This window comes from Ammodytes marinus (genome assembly GCF_949987685.1).
Source record: "Ammodytes marinus genome assembly, chromosome: 16".
Taxonomy (NCBI): Eukaryota; Metazoa; Chordata; class Actinopteri; order Uranoscopiformes; family Ammodytidae; genus Ammodytes; species Ammodytes marinus.
In genome coordinates this window covers 13,231,652-13,249,883 of record NC_137220.1, presented here as the reverse complement: position 1 = coordinate 13,249,883, position 18,232 = coordinate 13,231,652, and the positions used below count along the sequence as shown (strand labels likewise).

At 38.4% G+C, this 18,232-nt stretch overlaps 2 protein-coding genes across 2 annotated transcripts; one reads left to right on the top strand and one right to left on the bottom strand.

Moving 5' to 3' along the window:
* Positions 1-565: 565 nt before the first annotated feature.
* ccdc47 (coiled-coil domain containing 47) lies at positions 566-10,473 on the bottom strand. Its single transcript, XM_080044258.1, has 13 exons — positions 10,401-10,473; positions 8,407-8,699; positions 6,678-6,779; positions 5,631-5,805; positions 5,006-5,127; positions 4,844-4,909; positions 4,638-4,739; positions 3,987-4,097; positions 3,770-3,855; positions 3,604-3,662; positions 3,405-3,514; positions 1,782-1,949; positions 566-1,244 (listed from the first exon to the last, which is right to left on the bottom strand). Exons 2-13 carry the CDS (start codon positions 8,689-8,691, stop codon positions 1,164-1,166), a joined length of 1,467 nt encoding a protein of 488 aa, XP_079900384.1. The 5' UTR covers positions 8,692-8,699; positions 10,401-10,473; the 3' UTR covers positions 566-1,163.
* A 1,187-nt stretch (positions 10,474-11,660) lies between these two features.
* dcaf7 (ddb1 and cul4 associated factor 7) lies at positions 11,661-18,017 on the top strand. The gene is made up of 7 exons (XM_080044263.1): positions 11,661-12,011; positions 12,839-12,997; positions 13,561-13,672; positions 14,330-14,448; positions 14,708-14,917; positions 15,219-15,336; positions 16,115-18,017. Exons 1-7 carry the CDS (start codon positions 11,874-11,876, stop codon positions 16,285-16,287), a joined length of 1,029 nt encoding a protein of 342 aa, XP_079900389.1. The 5' UTR covers positions 11,661-11,873; the 3' UTR covers positions 16,288-18,017.
* The last annotated feature ends 215 nt before the right edge of the window (positions 18,018-18,232 follow it).

Here is an 18,232-nt window from a genome sequence, read left to right as displayed (position 1 = left end):
GAAAAGTAGACATAAATTAAATGAATATACTAGATATAAATAATTATGGTAAGATAATGCTATCAACTTAAGCATGCTGAATACGGGTCAAATTAAGTGTGCAAAAGCCAGATACATGGAAGAACATCATACTGTGTCATATGCACTGTTGGAAATTATTATAGTTTTGTATGTTATTTATTTACTTCTTTGCTATTTATAGTTTGCGTTAAAGGATTGAGTTGCTTGAGTCATTTATTTGTTAATACCAATTTAAAGATTATCTAAAGGGGATCACAGTTTTTATGATACCCAGACCTACATCTGGATAGTCATGGTTATTGTATCCATTTTAGCTCGTCAACCACACTGATGTAACCAAATCTAGTTCAGACTGCTGACACAATCTGAAAGTTAAATTTAGCATTAAGCCTCACCCATTCTGCTCCCCATTAATAGTCCCCCACTCTTTTAACTGCTGCTACCAAGAGGTCTGTATCAGTTTTTATGTATTACACAACCATTTCTCTGCCTTAAAAACAATTACTTTAATTAAGAATTTAATACAAACAAGGAAACAGTTTCCCAGATTCCAGTGCATTTTATTACATTTGCTCAGATATTCATTAGAAACAGCCTGCAAGAAAACCAATCTCATAGAAGATATAAATTAAAAATTTGATAGTGTCATTTAAGATTATATTAATGGTAATTCCTTTTTGATGGAAATGACAGCAATGCTTTCATTCCTTTTAAAAATGTGGCTCAACATCACCCAATAGCACGTTCCTTCCCAGCAGAATAACTTTTTAAAAAAACTCACAAGCTACACAGCTTTACAACAGAGCTTTGATTAATTTTGTTTGTCGGACAAAAATAGAAGAAAAAAAAACACATCCCGGCATGAATTGTAGTGACATATTTGATGGTGAAAAAGTCCCGTTCATTTGACACGGACAGTTCACTTTCAGTCATAAAGATTGGGCCACACCAAAATGGAGCAGGTGTTGACACAGACAGCTAAGCTTGACACACCTAGAGGTGCAGGATGTCTGTTGAGATGCATGAGCGACATGTGAGCCAGAGCTGCAGACTGTGGTGGAAGAAGCAGGAGAGAAAGTGTCTGAGCTGAGAGGAGCACTGAATTCAACGTGTGCTTGTTTCGCGATCCCCGGGGTGATTGCTCACATGGCTTTCACTTTGATTTGCTTCATCTTCATCTGCTTCTTCTCAATCTTCTTCTGATCACGACGCTGGGCCGCTTCCTGAAAGAACAACACAAGAAAAACAATATATTTATTTGAGATATAAAAATGAGAACTCTATAATTATTTGGATGATTTACTTAATTTTTTGTTTGACATTTTGAGAAATATACTGATTACAGTAAGATGAGAAGATTGATACTCATGTCTAAAATAAAAATGAAACAGGTGGAGGGGACGGCTACCATGGCTCTATCCAAAGGTCACAAAACCCATCTACCAACACCTACAAAGGCTCAAGTTAAATTTTGTTTTTTAATCTACACAAAAACCAAAATGTATAAAAAGGAAAAACATGTTTTGGTTTCACAGAGGGTAATCTGTTGGACCATTTCTTATTTCGTAGCTTTTAGCCAACAAGTTAATTGAGCTTTAGCGGTGGATTTAGTTACTTTTTGGACAGTGCCATTTTTACCACAAACACCCAAGTATGTTATCTCAACCTTCTCATGTAACTCTATGCAAGAATGCAAATCAAACTATATCTTTAAATGTCTTTTTGTGTGGTGTGTGTGCGTTTCATTTCTGAGGTCCCACCTCCAGACGGCGCTGTCTCTCAGGATCCTCCTCAGCCATGATCCTTTCCTTCTCCGCTCTCTTCTTCTCCTCGCGGCGGGTCTGGGCCGCCTCCTGACGCTGAGCGTGGGTCTGCTTCAGGAAGTTCTCCTCCACACGGGCACGGTTCCTGTCTGCTTTCTGCTTACCCTAAAAATCCAAGTGGAAGAAAGTGACTTGTAACTGCACTTTATATTCATATGAACTCTTGTCAAAATAATTTTGTCAAAATCATTGAATATTTTCTCACAATTCACTACCTGAAAAAGTGTGTGCTGAAAAAAAAATCCAGTATTAATACACAGCTTAAGCTCTGAAAATGGGTATGTCGCTGGCTAGGGTGGGCCACCTTTGCTTACATACCCCAGGGCTGTACGCTTATTTTTTTAGGTGGTAGCACTGGTGCTAGCAAGCAAAAAAATTCAGTAGCACAAAAAATTATTTGGTAGCACAAAAGTATGATCGAAAATTTGCATAACCTTAACCCTTGCATTTCACTGTAATTACCTTTGAGCCTGTCATCTTGGTCTCCTTTGAGATTCTCAATTAATATTATATCCTAGTGTGTGCAGTAATAATTGTAGAATAATGAATAGGGGTGCACTGATTGCAATTTAGACAAAATAATCTAACCTGCCAATTGCAATTTTTTGCTGATTCAGAATAATTTTTCCCCATAAAAATATAAAAATAATATCTATATCTATATATGTTTTGTATATACATATACTTATTATATTAATAATAATATTATTTTTTTGAAAATGTCCTTCTGTTAATTAAAACCAAACTTTAAAACGTTAAACATAGCCTATTAAATAAATAAGTATACATATTGGTACAATTTAGGATAAATTAAATAGGTTGTTGTGAATGTGTTGGAAGTTGTTCTTCAGTGGCTTATTTCAAACTTTGTTTTTAGACTACTGTTGACTTTTCTCTGCAGCTGAATGAGTTGCCTTTCAAGCTAGAGCACTGCAGGGCTGTGAAGCGCTAACTTCCTGTTCTTACTGGCTTCAAAATAAAAGTCAACTCACGTTTGGCTAGTAACAGGCTTTTAACGTGAAGGCGCACAGGAAATGTTCTGTTTGCACACGCGCTAACTTAACTGCGGTAATCTCCTTCCGGTTATTACCGTTGGTGAAGTTTTTATACGGTAGAATCGCTGCACAGCACAGATCCCGAGGACACATATCTTTCACAAGCCAAAGTGAAGGGTGGACTCAATAACTTACTTGCCTAAGACTACATTTACCCCCATTTGGAGTGTTAATGTAGAGCCCTCTAAGCAGTGTTGTGCATCTCTCCTCTGTGTTTCAAAGACAGCATCTCCTCATTATCAACTAGCACTAGTGCGAATGGACTTGTATTCATCATCGCACGTGATCAATTTCAGTAGCAAATGCGATCAAAACTGTCGCACTGTATAGCCCTGTACCCGTTTACAAAGCCTAGGCTATTTAAAAACACAAGATTTATTTTTCAGCGCACAACGAAATACGGACAGGTAGTGGATTGTATTAGATAGTCACTGATTTGGAAAAAAAGGGATTTACACAACAATCATTCCTAAGAATGACTGATTCAGATGTGAATCCAGCTCACCTCTCTGTTCAGACGAAGTTTCTTGACTTTGTCGATGCTGTAGATCACCATGTTCATCAGAGGAAGCAGACTGTCCATGTCTTTGGGAGAGGTGTTACCCATACCAGGCACTACACACACACACAAGTTAAAATATAATTATCAGGAAATATGGTATAATATTTGTATTTAATTTTTTTGAAAGGGAGAAAATGCTCACCATTAAATGTAAACAGCAGTGTCTTCTTAGTTTCAGGCAGCTTTAAGGGCTGACCCTCCCTGAAAAAACAACAACAACAGAGCAGTTAGTAACAAATAGTAAATAATATAATTCTAAAAAACACACTTTGCATAGAATGGATTACAATTTTTTAATAAATTCTTACTCTTGCATAATTTTTGGACCAGAAAATTGGTCCGAGAAATGGATGGACTCGATCTTGTCAGCATTGTTGGTGATATAATGCACCATCTAAAATACAAAACACATAGAGAGACATGAAAGAGCTGTATTTAAAGAGAGGGCAATGTTTTTGACCGAATCAAAAAGCCTTTAAGTCGTTATATAATGTGCAAGCTAGGAAGTAATAAGAAGTACATTACCTTGTTGTCCATCACTCCATCTGTGACTTCACCCATCTCGCTTAGAATAGCCAGAGACTCCGGGATCCCATACTTGGCCCCAGACTTGGGTTTGTCACCGCAGAACTCACTCTATGGAAAAACAACATTGTTCAAGTATTAATAAAAAGTAGTAAGGAATAATAGTCTATGTCGAAATTTCTATGATTAGAAAATACGATCCGTTTGTGTAGGACCAATACCACTAGGGCTGCACAATTTAGAAAAATATCTAATTTCGATAATTGTGATTGGTATTGCAATTGCAATATAATTTGCTATGTTAGAGGGAATGGTCCCTTTTAGGTCATCATTCTCATTTTCATTGAAAAACATATGAAGATGATAATGGTGGGAATCTGTACCAAACAAAGATGTTTTCTCAAGTCTGAACAATAGGATTTGTAGGCAGGACGTCTCTGCAGCATGCCAATATTTAATTTTAAATGGTAGTTTGACATAGTTAGCTGTTAACAAATATTGCACCTTCCTGGAAATTGAACATTGCAACTGTTTATATTTTGATTTTCGATTAAAATCATGATTAATTTACCAGCCATAAATATGACTGAATAATAAACATTTCTTAAGACTGGATCAATTTCATATACACAAGTTTTGCAAGATATTTACCAAGTCCTGCATCTCCTTCTGAAGCCGGGCCGTGGCTTTCTTGGTGCCAACCGCAAACACAAACGTATCCATGTCCTCATCATTTAGAGTTACTTTAATTTGCTGAAAAACAGAAAATGATTGTAAGAACTACAGTCCAGTCAGTGTATCTGTGTCCGTGTTCCACTTCACAGACTAAATTGAATTACTATGTGACTGATACGTACCACTTGATCACCTACAGGCCTCATCATCCTGGCCAGTACGTTCAGCAGGTCCTGCCTCTTCAGAAACTAGAATAGACCACAAGGAATAAGAAGTTACTGTATACATACAGTGCAGACAGACATTGCCGACACACACCTATGAATAAAACACAGTGGCCATACCTTGAGTTGGATCAGCATGCCTTCACAGCAGACGCGCCCTGAGCACCACAGGTTGTAGATGTGTTCATTTTCCTGATTCAGCTTCCCAGTGCTCACTGCATCTTTACTTGTGCCGTCATCCCCTATTCAAATCAAATTATAGACAGTTAACCAGTGAACTGCTTTATACAGACTGTCAAAAGACGGGGCTAAGAGAAAGATGTCACTTTATATTTAGTTTCAGTTTATCCGGTTCTGTATGTATTAGATAAAAAATTAGTGTATTGTGAATGTGTATGTACTACACACTTTGTGATTTATTATATCAGTGTCATAAGATAAGATAAGATTCTTTATTGGTGTTGTAAAAAACACAAGACAAAATTCAAGCTCCCTCAAGGACCGGACTCAATAAAATAGATATAAATTAGTTATGCATTCATTCCATTCAGTCATACTCACATTCTGTATAATACACTCTCAGCCAATGTCTTGTAATCCCTTATGGGAGGGGTCACTAGTTTGACATGACACAAAAATACACTTTTCATTCATTCATTTGTCACCATTAAATGCATTTTACCATGTCCCAGGACAACACACAGGGTATGCTACAGTATTTCTCTAGGCTGCTGGAGGAACTCACCCACTAGTGCAAAGTTGCTCTCCAGCAGTTCTCTGTGTGAGTTGAACCAGGCGTGAGCGAGGCGACTGTTCTTGTTCTTGCCGATGATGTAGTTCATGATGTAAGCCAACAGGCCAGTCACCATCAGGATCTCCATGTAGTAACTCTCCCAACTGTTCTGTAGATGAGCAGGAACCTGCAGAGAAACACCAAGTCTTCAGCATAATAACTCAAACTATTTCAAATGTGTCTAAATAAAAAACACAAATCAGTTTGTGTAGTACCAATAGCATTGAGCTTTTAAAACTGATATTTGTTTAGGTTTTAAATCAGATAAAGATATTTAGACATCTACTTGTTATTTCATAACATATTCATACAACAAATAATATTGTTGTAGATTTTTTTTAAATGCTGGTAAAGATATAAACTGAGTGGGAGATTTTAAAGTTCACAAATTAACTTGTCAGTATAATTTAGGACAAACTTTAATGATGACACTGTTTCACCTTTAACCTAGTTTGGCATTTCTTTAATAGAATTTCTTGTTACTTGGTGGCCAACTTATACACCGTAACAGATTGACCAATGTATTGTATCAGTATCAGTGTGACTGAAACCATGGAAATTAAGGGGCTGTTTACACCGTAACGTTTTCAACATTAATGCAAAAGTATTTGTACGTTTCGGGTCGTTTGTTTATATGACAAGAACGTGCTGTGGGCTGAAAACGTTAACTTTTAAAAACAGGTTGCAGGGTGGTGTTTTTTAGCTAGACCATTTTTGTGTAAATGTAGGCTAAAAGGAATCCGTTGCCAAAAGCAACAGTTTCAGAGTATTCCTGACAGCAGTCATTGGAATGATGCATAACAACAAAGTCGAATTATATAAAAAAATTAAATGAAAAATATAAAATATAAAACTGTATAGTTAAAAAAAATTACAAAAAGAGAGATATGTGCAGTAAGTTATTCATGATAAAGAGCTGTGCAATTTTGCAAAGTGATTTAGGAAGAAGAGGCAGAAGACCGCATATGTGAGAAGGTTTTAGCAATAAATCCGGCTTACCGTGTGGATTATGAGGGGGTCTTTCATGGAGTGGCCAGGCTTGTCCATGTCTCCAATCCCCTCAAACTCATCCTTGTCATATTTACTGTACATGTCTTGATCCTAGGGACAAATTAAGTTGAATTAGCTTCAATATAAATAAAATAACATAAAATCAAACTAGTGGCGCTTTTCCACCGCACATGTAGCTCAACTCAACTCGACTCGACTCAGTTCAACTTGGCTTGGCAGCAGCACGGGTCGTTTTCCACTGCAAATAGTACCTCCTGAAAGCCTACTCCGGAGCAAAGTAGCAAAGCAGAAATTACGATCAGTTGTTGCACCATTAACTGAACCAACCGCCAAAAACACGGATGGAAAATGTGTAAGAAATACCCCCCTTGTATCTGTTTGCTAAAAGACGTAGAAGAATATTGTGACAGGCCATTAAAAGGGAGGGTTGGTATCCCGATGTGTGACTGCCACACAGTCAGCTGTAGGGATGCGTCGTGTACATCCCTATGCATGTAAACACGGGCATGATAAAGTTGACTGTTAAGTGCTTGTTTCAGGATACGTGTTTTCAAATGCAAGCCGTGTCTCAGCCTGAATATTTTATTGAGGTAATCAGTTCAGTCCAAGGCTTGTAATGTAATCGCTCGCTATCATGTCTGTCCCAGCTGGCTACTATAGGCTATTTAGCCTAGCTGCTAGCTGCCCTACATGTCTCCTCTTGTATGTTTAAAGTAACTTCCCCAACAACCAACACAACTGGGTGAGCTTAGTGAATATATGGAAAAAAAATTCAGATCTGTGATGCAAATCAAATGAAAGAGCCAGAGAAGGCTTCACGCGGCGAGACAAAATACACTCAAAAGTCCCGGAGAGTTGGGGAGAATAAACAACAGAATGAAGCCGGTAGTCTCTGGCCAATCAGAAGCGTCGGCAGAGGGCCGGCCGCTGATTGGCCAGATACCGTCTGGCCAATCAGCGGCCGGTCATCTGCCGACGTCACCTTTTAGCATCGGCTCAGCTCGCTTGGAACCTAGAGCGAGGCGATACCAAAAAAAGCAGCTGCTCCAGGTACCAGGTACCATGTTTTCGCGGTGGAAACGCCAAAAATGCGAGTTGAGTCGAGTTGAGCTGATACCATGCAGTGGAAAAGCGCCATTGATGTATTGGTTGTCGGTTATATTCCTCCGTAAGGCATACAATTGCTGAATGTTGAAAGTGCAGTGTTGGTAGGCAATGCTTTTAAGACGGTTAACCTCCTAAGAAGCTAAAATATGGTCACTGCGTCCTCGCAATATATAAAAGGTAGCAGTAACCTTTGACCACCAAAATCTTTTCAGTTCATCTTTGAGTCAGAACCGACCAACTTTGAAGAAAATCCCTCAAAGAGTTCCTGAGATATTGCGCTAAAAACATGCAAGGTCACAGTGACCTTGACCTTTCACCTCTAAATGTAATCAGTTTGACTTCCAATCAAAGTGTGAGTTTGTGACAAATTTGACGAAAACCTCGAAGACTGTTCAAGATATTGTGCTCATGTAAGCTTTGACCTATAACCTCCTAATTATAATCAGTTCATCCTCGAGTGAGAGTCGATTACTGCCTTGTTTGAAGAAAGTCCGCCATTCAGCTATCATGGGCGCAGAGGCATAAATATGGACATTTATAAATCAAAACATTTATTATGGAAAACTGGGGTCATAAATTGAACTGTAAACATCAATACAAGGCAGTGTACCTGTGCCTCTTCCTCCTCAAAGCCATCCTGTTCCTCCAGCTCCACAGTAGCTTCATCTTCGTCCTCCTCGTCTTCTTGCTGTGCTGCCTCGGAGGCACGCGGTGGAGGGGCCGTCTCCGTCTCGGGGGCGCCATCCTCGTTCATGTCTTCAAACTCAGCAAAGTCATTGTCATCAAACTCTGCCACGTCATCGCCATCGTCAAAGTCATCGTTGTAGCGCCCTCTAGAGACGGGGAAGGCCAGGAGCAGCAGCAGCGCAGGTATCAGGAGATACACACTACGCATGGTGGGACCTGTAATACAGAGGGAGACAGAGTCAATGCAACAGATGGGGAAAATATAGAAATAAGGCTGGGTTGAGAAGTGACAGAGAAGTTGCGTTACCACAACACAAAACAATAGAGAGACACACACCCTTTTATAAACAAGAAAGCACTTCAGTAAAGGATCACATGTTGTACCTTGCATTACTGTATTATTTTCAGATATAACTTTTCTTAAACCAACAAATGTAACTATTTAAAGAGTGTTGTTATGACTTAAACAAAATAAGGCAGAAGCTAGTTTTTCACATCCTTTTTTATGATTAATCGGACCAATTAATGGCAATTTATATATTTCAACTATGAAAAATCTCAATGTGAAACCAATCCCCACAGACCGATATCAACTAGAAAACAATGGCTAGTACAAATCAGGGCTATAAACAGTGTTCCTACAGAAAAAGCTCACTGTCAACCTTGTAAAAGCTGTAAAACTCTTTGTGAGACTTTCACCCTGAAACAATTCACTCATTCTGTGCTGTTTTAAGGTTATTCTACCAATCATTCACTTAGACATGCTGCATCATATTATCTAATGTAAGCTTTACTACAGATTAGAATAAAGCTCATTTCAGTGTAAAGAAAAGTTATTCATTATCTATTCTTCACACTAAGCCAAGTTAGATTTAAGACTTTTTTAAATGTCACTTATGACAAAATTAACAACATGTAATATTACAAAAGTCAAAACAGTTGGGAAAAACGAAATCAATTACTTTGGGTTAGCATACAACTAGACTTCCTTGGTCCAGAGAAAAAGTTAAAAAGATCTACTTCAAAGGTTGAAAAGATTCGAAATTCACTTTCAAACAGCGAATAATAATAATAATAATAAAAATGTGTCACTTAAATGTCTTAACGTGACCACTCCAGATCAACCCCATGCTGTTCTGCGTGATGTTAATGTGAGAGGCATTGGTAATTATATAAAAACAATAAATTATGCTACAATGATTTTAATGAACTGCAACGTCAGGGGGAACATATTGATGAAATCCTGCTCCAGATGTCTTAGCACATAGAAGACTTTAGAAAGATTAGTTTAATACATTTGAATACATTAAGGCCTTAATTTTTAGATTAACTTATTAAGACTTTCCTTAAGGATCTGTAGGAACCATATAGGTAAATGGAAATGTTAGATATTTTCAAGAAAGCTGTTTGTTTGACAGTGAAAAAAGAAAGTAAGCGACAATATAATCAAGATGTATGACACAATGTTGCACTAATGAAGCAGCGTAAAGGTTAAGCTGGGCCAAACCTAAGCAGCTGAACCATCATGTGTGTGGTTTAAATCTTGTGAATATTCAACTAAACAAAGCTAACGCTACTAACTTCAGCCAATGCTAACAGGCTAAAATAATGAGCAGTTTCTGACTCTCTGCGTTTATTTAAAGGCACTCAGTTCCTAACTATTACTTCACACTTTCTCGGTGGTGACATATTTAGGATTAAAGACCCCAAGGCGTAGTCACATTAGCAGACCCATCCCCCAGTACCATGTAATTAGCTCCTAGTAGCATGCTAACGGTGGCTAACTAGCATGGCACCTTATTGCCAGCGACCAACTAGATCCTGAACGGAAAGAAGTACATTTTTTCTTTATAACACAAAAAGGAAAATAAGTCTACTTTGACAGAACTAGTTACCAAAAGTAGTAAAAAAGCTTACCTGTAGAATTAATGTGACAATAAACGTGACGCTGGTTTAGCTGAACTGTCCTTGTAGTGATGTTAGAATAGAGGAAGCGACCTTTCAAAGCAAAAGTGTCGCCACAGGATGTACTGAATCACTTTCTACACACATTCAAAAGTCTTATTTTGAAACATTTTACCGGAAATTGTGTGGATGCTTTTGAAATGTCGTATTCAACTTGACACTAGTGGAGTTGATGGTTATGATACCGGTGTGTAATAATGGGTCTCCTGCGCCCTCCTGTGGTCACAGTATGTAACTACATCAATAGATAGATAGATAGATAGATAGATAGATAGATAGATAGATAGATAGATAGATAGATAGATAGATAGATAGATAGATAGATAGATAGATAGATAGATAGATAGATGGATGGATGGATGGATGGATGGATGGATGGATGGATGGATGGATGGATGGATGGATGGATGGATGGATGGATGGATGGATGGATGGATGGATGGATGGATGGATGGATGGATGGATGGATGGATCGATAGATAGATAGATAGATAGATAGATAGATAGATAGATAGATAGATAGATAGATAGATAGATAGATAGATAGATAGATAGATAGATAGATAGATAGATAGATAGATAAATAGATAGCAGTAATAAGCAATAAAAACGTACATACATTTTTGCATACATGACAACCATGAACCTGGACATCTGTTTTGCGAAATAGCCTACAATGAAGTGCAGGCATTTCTGCTTTTTATATTTTTTATATAAGCCTATAATATATAATAATAATAGTTTCGTCATTGTTTTTACATTTTACACTCACTGGAAAAGCTGTTGGACACACACACACACACACACACACACACACACACACACACACACACACACACACACACACACACACACACACACACACACACACACACACACACACACACACAGTAGTAGTAAATTGGGTAAAACAAATATGGAACCAAGTCATACAAATGTGGAAATATGAATAAATAAAAACCACAAAGGAAAATGTCTTCTATATAAAATAAATACTTACTTGACCGTGTCCGTATGACATTCTAAATAAAATAATCACAAAATTATAAACACATGTATATATATAAATAAAAATCATTAAACAATGTAGTCTGCAATTTAAATTGTGTTACACTCTACATTTAATACTTTCTTATAAAATCTATTATTTTGATTGCTCCTTTTATTTTGAAAATTATATCTGGTTTTAGCTTTTATTCTGTCTGACTTGACTGTCCGTTAGATCGTAACGAGCAATGCCACTCTTTGTTAAGTAAAGCGGTGAAAAATCTTCCTCTGAGACCATATTTGTGTAATTAAATGATCATTATCACCACATCGGGGGACACTTGCTCGCGCAGGCTGAGTAACCGGTAGCAGTTTGCTCAGAGGTCTACTTATTTCGTAGTTAGCTAACGTTAGCTTGTTAGCTGCTCTCACAACAGGATGTCTCTTCACGGCAAAAGAAAAGAAATATACAAATACGAGGCACCATGGACGGTGTACGCAATGAACTGGAGCGTACGGCCCGACAAACGCTTTCGTTTGGCACTGGGCAGCTTTGTGGAGGAATACAACAACAAGGTGCGCAGTGTGTGTTTTTAATGGTCATTCATCGAGCTAATGCTAATGCTAGCTGTCCTGCGTAGCACCAAGTATTACAATCACAATGTTTGGTTTGTTTTTATAACACGTTTACACCACAGCACGAAGTGTTTCTGAGTAAATGTACAGCTTCTGTGTCTCTTCTTGTCTTAAATAGTATTTTCCCTTAGTGACACTATATATAGCTAATGCTATTTCTAACCCTGGCTGCACTGTCTCCTGCACACCCTTCAAAAGTCTTAAAAGGCATTGGATTCATTAATCTAAAAATATAGCCTTATTGGTAATAACATGTCTTAAATCAATCGTTCAAAAGTCCTATAAGCCATTAACTGTGTAAATAAAAAAAGGGCCTTAGAGAATACTTGTCACTGCATATAAGGGTCACTACAGTGCATTGCCATAGTGGTTTTGACGTGTTGCACTGGTCGTCAGCAACCACATTGGATATATATATATTTTTTATAAGAAGAATTTGTATATTGTACATTACTATATTTACGTTGTGATTAAATCTACATATTTACATTATATATTTTGTTCCACATATGTACACTATCATGTTGTTCATATGTTTGTGTTTTTATTTAACAATAAATATTTGGCCAAACTTGAACCTAACCCAAAGTAATTGATGTATTTTTTCTTTATTCTTATTCATTGTAAAACACATTTTATTTTTAATTTCAAGCTGCATTAAAAAAAACATTTAAACATTCTTAAAAATCTAACTTGCCTATAGCTGTATAACCCTGGTGAAGTCATTTGGTCTTTAAATAACCGGCAACGTGTTTGCTCGTGCACAGGTTCAGCTGGTGGGTCTGGAGGAGGAGAGCTCGGAGTTTGTTTGCAGGAACACGTTCGACCATCCTTACCCCACCACCAAGATCATGTGGATCCCCGACACCAAGGGCGTTTACCCCGACCTGCTGGCCACCAGCGGGGACTACCTGCGCATCTGGAGGGTACGATATATACCTGATGTTAAAGGGATAATTCATCATATTTAATTTTTTGCGTTTTGCCTCACTCTCCGGCTTCAGAAGAGGCGACAGAAACTGTTCATACACGTAACTGTGCATGCGGGCTGGAGAGTGAGCCAAAAAGCTAAACATTTTTTGGAAACTATTCCTTTAAAGGAAAAGTCTGTCCAATAAATCTTTATACTGTATATGGATCAATCTCCACATTGACATCAGGATAGCAAAATGTCCTCCGCCACAGACTAAAAAGACAGCTCTTGCGACTGCACCTTTTTTAAGAAGATGATGATGGTTATAATAATAAATATTTTAAAAAATGTCACTTACATGAAGCACTTTGTTGTTGGCCTATTTGAAGCTAACCTACTTATGTGATTCTTGGAGTTTGTACCTTCATGGTTGAATTCACTGTAATGTAATAATATATATATATATATGTATATGTAAATATATTTAATCATTAAACTCCATGAAAAGATAAAAAGCAACAATGGATCGACTCTACCGACTTGTGCCACACTAACGTGCCATATTATTTTACGCAGGTCAGTGACACAGAGACACGCCTTGAATGTTTGCTGAATAACAACAAGAACTCGGACTTCTGTGCCCCTCTCACGTCCTTCGACTGGAATGAAGTTGATCCAAATCTGCTGGGTAAGAAAGCCACTGTAAATTATGAGCTGGCTGTACATTCGACTTTGTTTATCTTTTAATTTGAAAAGTTTAAAGCCTCATTCACAAATGCAGCTTTCCCCCGTTATGTGCTGCCATTTTCCCGGGAAGAGGTCATGATTTTAAGGCAAATCTGCTCTGGCAAGTTCCCACATCAAGACCTTGTAACATTACCGGGCGGGAATATACCGGGAAGACTTTGTTGTGAATTTAAGCATGGAAATTACGCCAACGGGCACATAGCTAAATCCGTATGATGAAAGATGGAGCTGATGACGTATTTAATCTACGATTTGTTTACAACCGCAGCAGCGCCTTGAAACCAAACCGAATACCAACGTCTTTTGTTTGTCAAACTCCATTCTTCAAAAATGGCTAGAAATTGGACAAAAGTGTATACGAAAGCTTGTCTCTGTCCACGCAGAGGACGACTTTGACTGTCAGCTGCTGCGTATCAAAGTATATCCGGCCTACCTCGACCTTCTTGGCAGTGTAGACGCTACTCGGCAAATTTTCCGGGGTTTGGAGCAGCTTGTGTAAATAGTGAAAATAACTAGTGGTGCTGGGAATGTGTTCCTGTTAAGTTACTGGGAATCATGTGTGAAAGAGGCTTAGTATATTGTTTAATTCTGTCTTTAGGAACCTCCAGCATCGACACCACCTGCACCATCTGGGGGCTGGAGACAGGCCAGGTGTTGGGCCGAGTTAACCTGGTGTCTGGACATGTGAAGACCCAGCTGATCGCTCATGACAAAGAGGTGTGTGTCTGCACCGTAAAATTATGTGGTCATGAGTAGGGATGTTCATGGTTACCCGTTAACCGATAAGAATCATTTTTGCTATCAGTAAAACGGTTTTAAAAAAGCTACTTTATACATGTCAATCAATTCATGGTGCCGTGTCGTCACATGAACAGGTGTATTGATAAAAAATTCTAAATGCAAATCCAAATCCCTAGTTTGTGTATTTAGGAGTATTCCGAATATTCATATTCAATGTCCTTATGTGTCTGTACAGGTGTATGACATTGCGTTCAGTCGTGCAGGAGGTGGTAGAGATATGTTTGCCTCTGTTGGTGCCGACGGGTCCGTCCGTATGTTCGACCTGCGGCACCTGGAGCACAGCACCATCATCTATGAAGATCCTCAGCACCACCCACTGCTCCGCCTCTGCTGGAACAAGCAGGACCCCAACTACCTAGCCACAATGGCTATGGACGGCATGGAGGTACGTTTGATGGGGATTCTCTCAGCCTATAAGTACATTAAGAAGTCATGTTTCTGTCCTCCATTTTTGTAGTTTAATAAAAAAAATTATGCCAGAGAAACCTGAAATTTAAATAATAAAAAAAAATAAAAAATTTGATTGAGAAATTGAAATGTAGAGATTGAAATATTGAATTGTGAGGCACATTTTGCCTGTCTTTCACCCAAGGTATTATAACTAGATATTTTTTTTGTAAGGCAAATAACCCAATGGGAACCAAGTGACTTAGTTTGTCTGTTGCACTAATATTTTTGTGCTATAGGTGGTCATACTTGACGTACGTGTTCCATGCACTCCAGTCGCTCGGCTTAACAATCATCGCGCTTGTGTCAACGGCATCGCCTGGGCGCCGCACTCCTCATGTCACATCTGCACTGCAGGTAATGCCTCATTTTGAGATAGTGGAATGAGTTGATTGCATGTAACACCAAATTGGTCTATTAAGGTATAATGTCAAATATGTGGCTTGGAAGATCCTATGTATATCCATTAGAATCAAGACACAGAACTAAGCGTTAAATATTTTGTAATATAATTACCTGACAATCTATGTCAAACCCAGTAGCTTAACAACTACAGCTTCTTTGAATGAACCTCTTTTTCCTAATCCAAAAGCTGTAAAAGAGAACTCAGAATATATTTTTAATATGACTAACTAACTATCTTTATGCTAAAACATACAGTATTATTTAATTGATACCTCTTTGTAAAAAAAAAAATCATAGGCATCATAAAAGTAAAATTTGTATTGTATTGGATTAGATAGTCCCAGTTTGAATATCCAGTGAGTGTATATAGTGTATTTTCATACAAAATAACCCTTTAATACACCCTCTTTTTGTAAAACACAAGCAAAACATATTATTTCCTGTTGGAAATACAGCTGCAACTTCAGATTCAAATATTGAGTCTTTGATTGAGGTTTTCTTAAAAAAAACAAAAAAACATCCATGTTTATTCTGTGTTTCTTTTTGAAAATCTGATGCTCAACTCTCGGCTACAGTTTGCGATTTAAGACCAACATTTCAGTTTTCTTTTAGCCCATTATCGTCTACTGTAGTGTAAAAGGACCCTAAAGCCTTCCTTCATCTGTAATCCTCTGCCTTCGTTCGCTGTTCCTTCACTCTTTAACATCTTTTCTAAATTCCCCTTTCTCAGCTGACGATCACCAGGCTCTGATCTGGGACATCCAGCAGATGCCCCGGGCCATTGAGGATCCCATCCTGGCCTACACCGCAGAGGGGGAGATCAACAACGTACAGTGGGCGTCCACGCAGCCCGACTGGATCGCAATCTGCTACAACAACTGTCTTGAAATCCTGCGTGTCTAAAACCACGGACACTTTGACGAGAACGAGCGTTGTTTCAAATTCGGACTTAATTTTTAAGTCCTTGTCCCACGGCTTTTCAAGAAAAGGATGAGGTCACGAGAGAACTTTCTCAAAAGTGTTTTTGGAGTGTCACAAACACTCAAAATACTCCACAATAACCGGGTTTACATTTTTCTCCTCGTCTCCTCCCCTACATTTTTCTTCTATTAAAAAATGTCTAAGCTCTTATTTATTTTTTGCTCACAAGGTAGTGTTCAGCATCTGCACTGCACTATGAAATTCAGATTTTTATACATGCTCGATTTCAGCCAGCTGTGAGATTATATCATGAAGGTTTAGATGTTGTGTGTTTTCATCAGTTTGATTTGTGAAGCTTGATACAAACGACTGTACGTAGGTGGCAGAAGATGACCGCTGTAATACGTAAGAATCTGTCGTAGCCTTCTCGTGGTCTCATACCATACTGTTGGTGATTTACAGATCAGTACTTTATAGTCTTGTTTACCTCAGTGGCAATTAAACCTGTTAAACTTTTCAAATGGGTGTTTGTCCAGTATCCTCTCTCCAAATGATATTAGGGACTTTAAGCAGCGACAGTTCCTTCTGGCCTAACACCATCTCCAACCAGCAATTACTTACTCGGACCAAGAAAGTAAAGAGACCATCATTTCAAGAAGGCGGTGGAGATGCATCGGACACATCATGAGAAAAAATTAAAGGATGACATTACAATAGCTGTCCTACACTGGACACCAGAAGGACAGTGAAAGAGAGGACAACCCAAGGAAACCTGGCGTCGAACAGTGGAGAGAGAACTGAAATCCCTGAAGTAGACCTGGAGTAGGCCTGTCCCTGAACAGACAGGAGAGGAGATCCTTTGTTGCTGCCAGTAGGCATAAAGGGCAGAAAGTAAGCCGCGACTGTTGAGTGGCCGGCTATGGCGTTCGAGAACTACTTTTGGCGTTCGCAAATTTATGTCGAAGAATAAGAGTTTTGAGCACTACGCCAAAGGCACAATCTAAATTGCTTGATCTTTCCATATCGTACAGTAATACAAACTCCTTTATTTGAAAATAAATGGTCTCTTAAAGCATATGTCTAATGCTCTAGGGCCTCTTTAAGAGACATCGTAGCAAAAAAATTCCGAGTGAAATTGGTTTCTGCACCAAGAAGCCGTTGTGATAGTTGCTTAGTAATATTGGATTTCACTACTACGACAACCTGTTGAAATCTGTTGCTGCTTAAAGTCCCTAATATGGAGGCTGAAACTTGTGACATGCATTCTTATTTAAAGAAAAGTAAAAAAAGAACATGAGGGATGATTGATATTGTCACTGGAGTGTCATGTTTTAGTTAGTGGCCGGTGATGTACAGCAACAATCAGAACCAACCAAGGCCGCACAATTCAGACTTTCGAACTCCCTACTTATTCTCTTTTTTCTTTGTAGAAGATTGGGCTTGGAAAGCTGCGTTTTCTTTGTGTTATAGAGTGAGTTGTGAAATGGGAGCGAAACAGTGAATCAACTTTCTGACTGTGTCTGCCTCTCTGACTTATTTTTTTGTTTTGTTTTTCAATAATTAAAGGGTCATGTCCTTGTAGCATGCCATTACAAGGCAATCTGTACATACATATATCAACTTATGATGTTGGTAAGCCAAGTGTTCATGTTGTAGCTTTTTCATAAAGTTTATTATTGAATTTGCTCAAATAAATTGTATTCCTCCATGTCCTAGGAATGAACTTGTCAATGTGTTGCTTTGTGAAGTTGCTATTGGTTCATTTATCATACCTTCAATCGGGAAACATCAGAGCTGTTGCCTACGGTCAGTCAATCATTTTGTGAAGGTAGTAAAGAGGGGGCATCCGGATTTGAACCGGAGACCTCTTGATCTGCAGTCAAATGCTCTACCACTGAGCTATACCCCCATATGTTAAACTCCTCCA

What these genes read in the sequence shown, in the direction of transcription:
- ccdc47 (XM_080044258.1), bottom strand. Translation starts at nt 8,691, where the DNA reads ATGCGTAGTGTGTATCTCCTGATACCTGCGCTGCTGCTGCTCCTGGCC. An exon ending in TTGAGGAGGAAGAGGCACAG is followed by an intron (nt 6,780 to 8,406) that starts GTACACTGCCTT and finishes ATTTGTCCCTAG; the next exon opens with GATCAAGACATGTACAGTAA. An exon ending in GGTCCAAAAATTATGCAAGA is followed by an intron (nt 3,663 to 3,769) that starts GTAAGAATTTAT and finishes TTGTTTTTTCAG; the next exon opens with GGAGGGTCAGCCCTTAAAGC.
- dcaf7 (XM_080044263.1), top strand. Translation starts at nt 11,874, where the DNA reads ATGTCTCTTCACGGCAAAAGAAAAGAAATATACAAATACGAGGCACCA. An exon ending in ACTACCTGCGCATCTGGAGG is followed by an intron (nt 12,998 to 13,560) that starts GTACGATATATA and finishes TATTTTACGCAG; the next exon opens with GTCAGTGACACAGAGACACG. An exon ending in TGGCTATGGACGGCATGGAG is followed by an intron (nt 14,918 to 15,218) that starts GTACGTTTGATG and finishes TTTGTGCTATAG; the next exon opens with GTGGTCATACTTGACGTACG.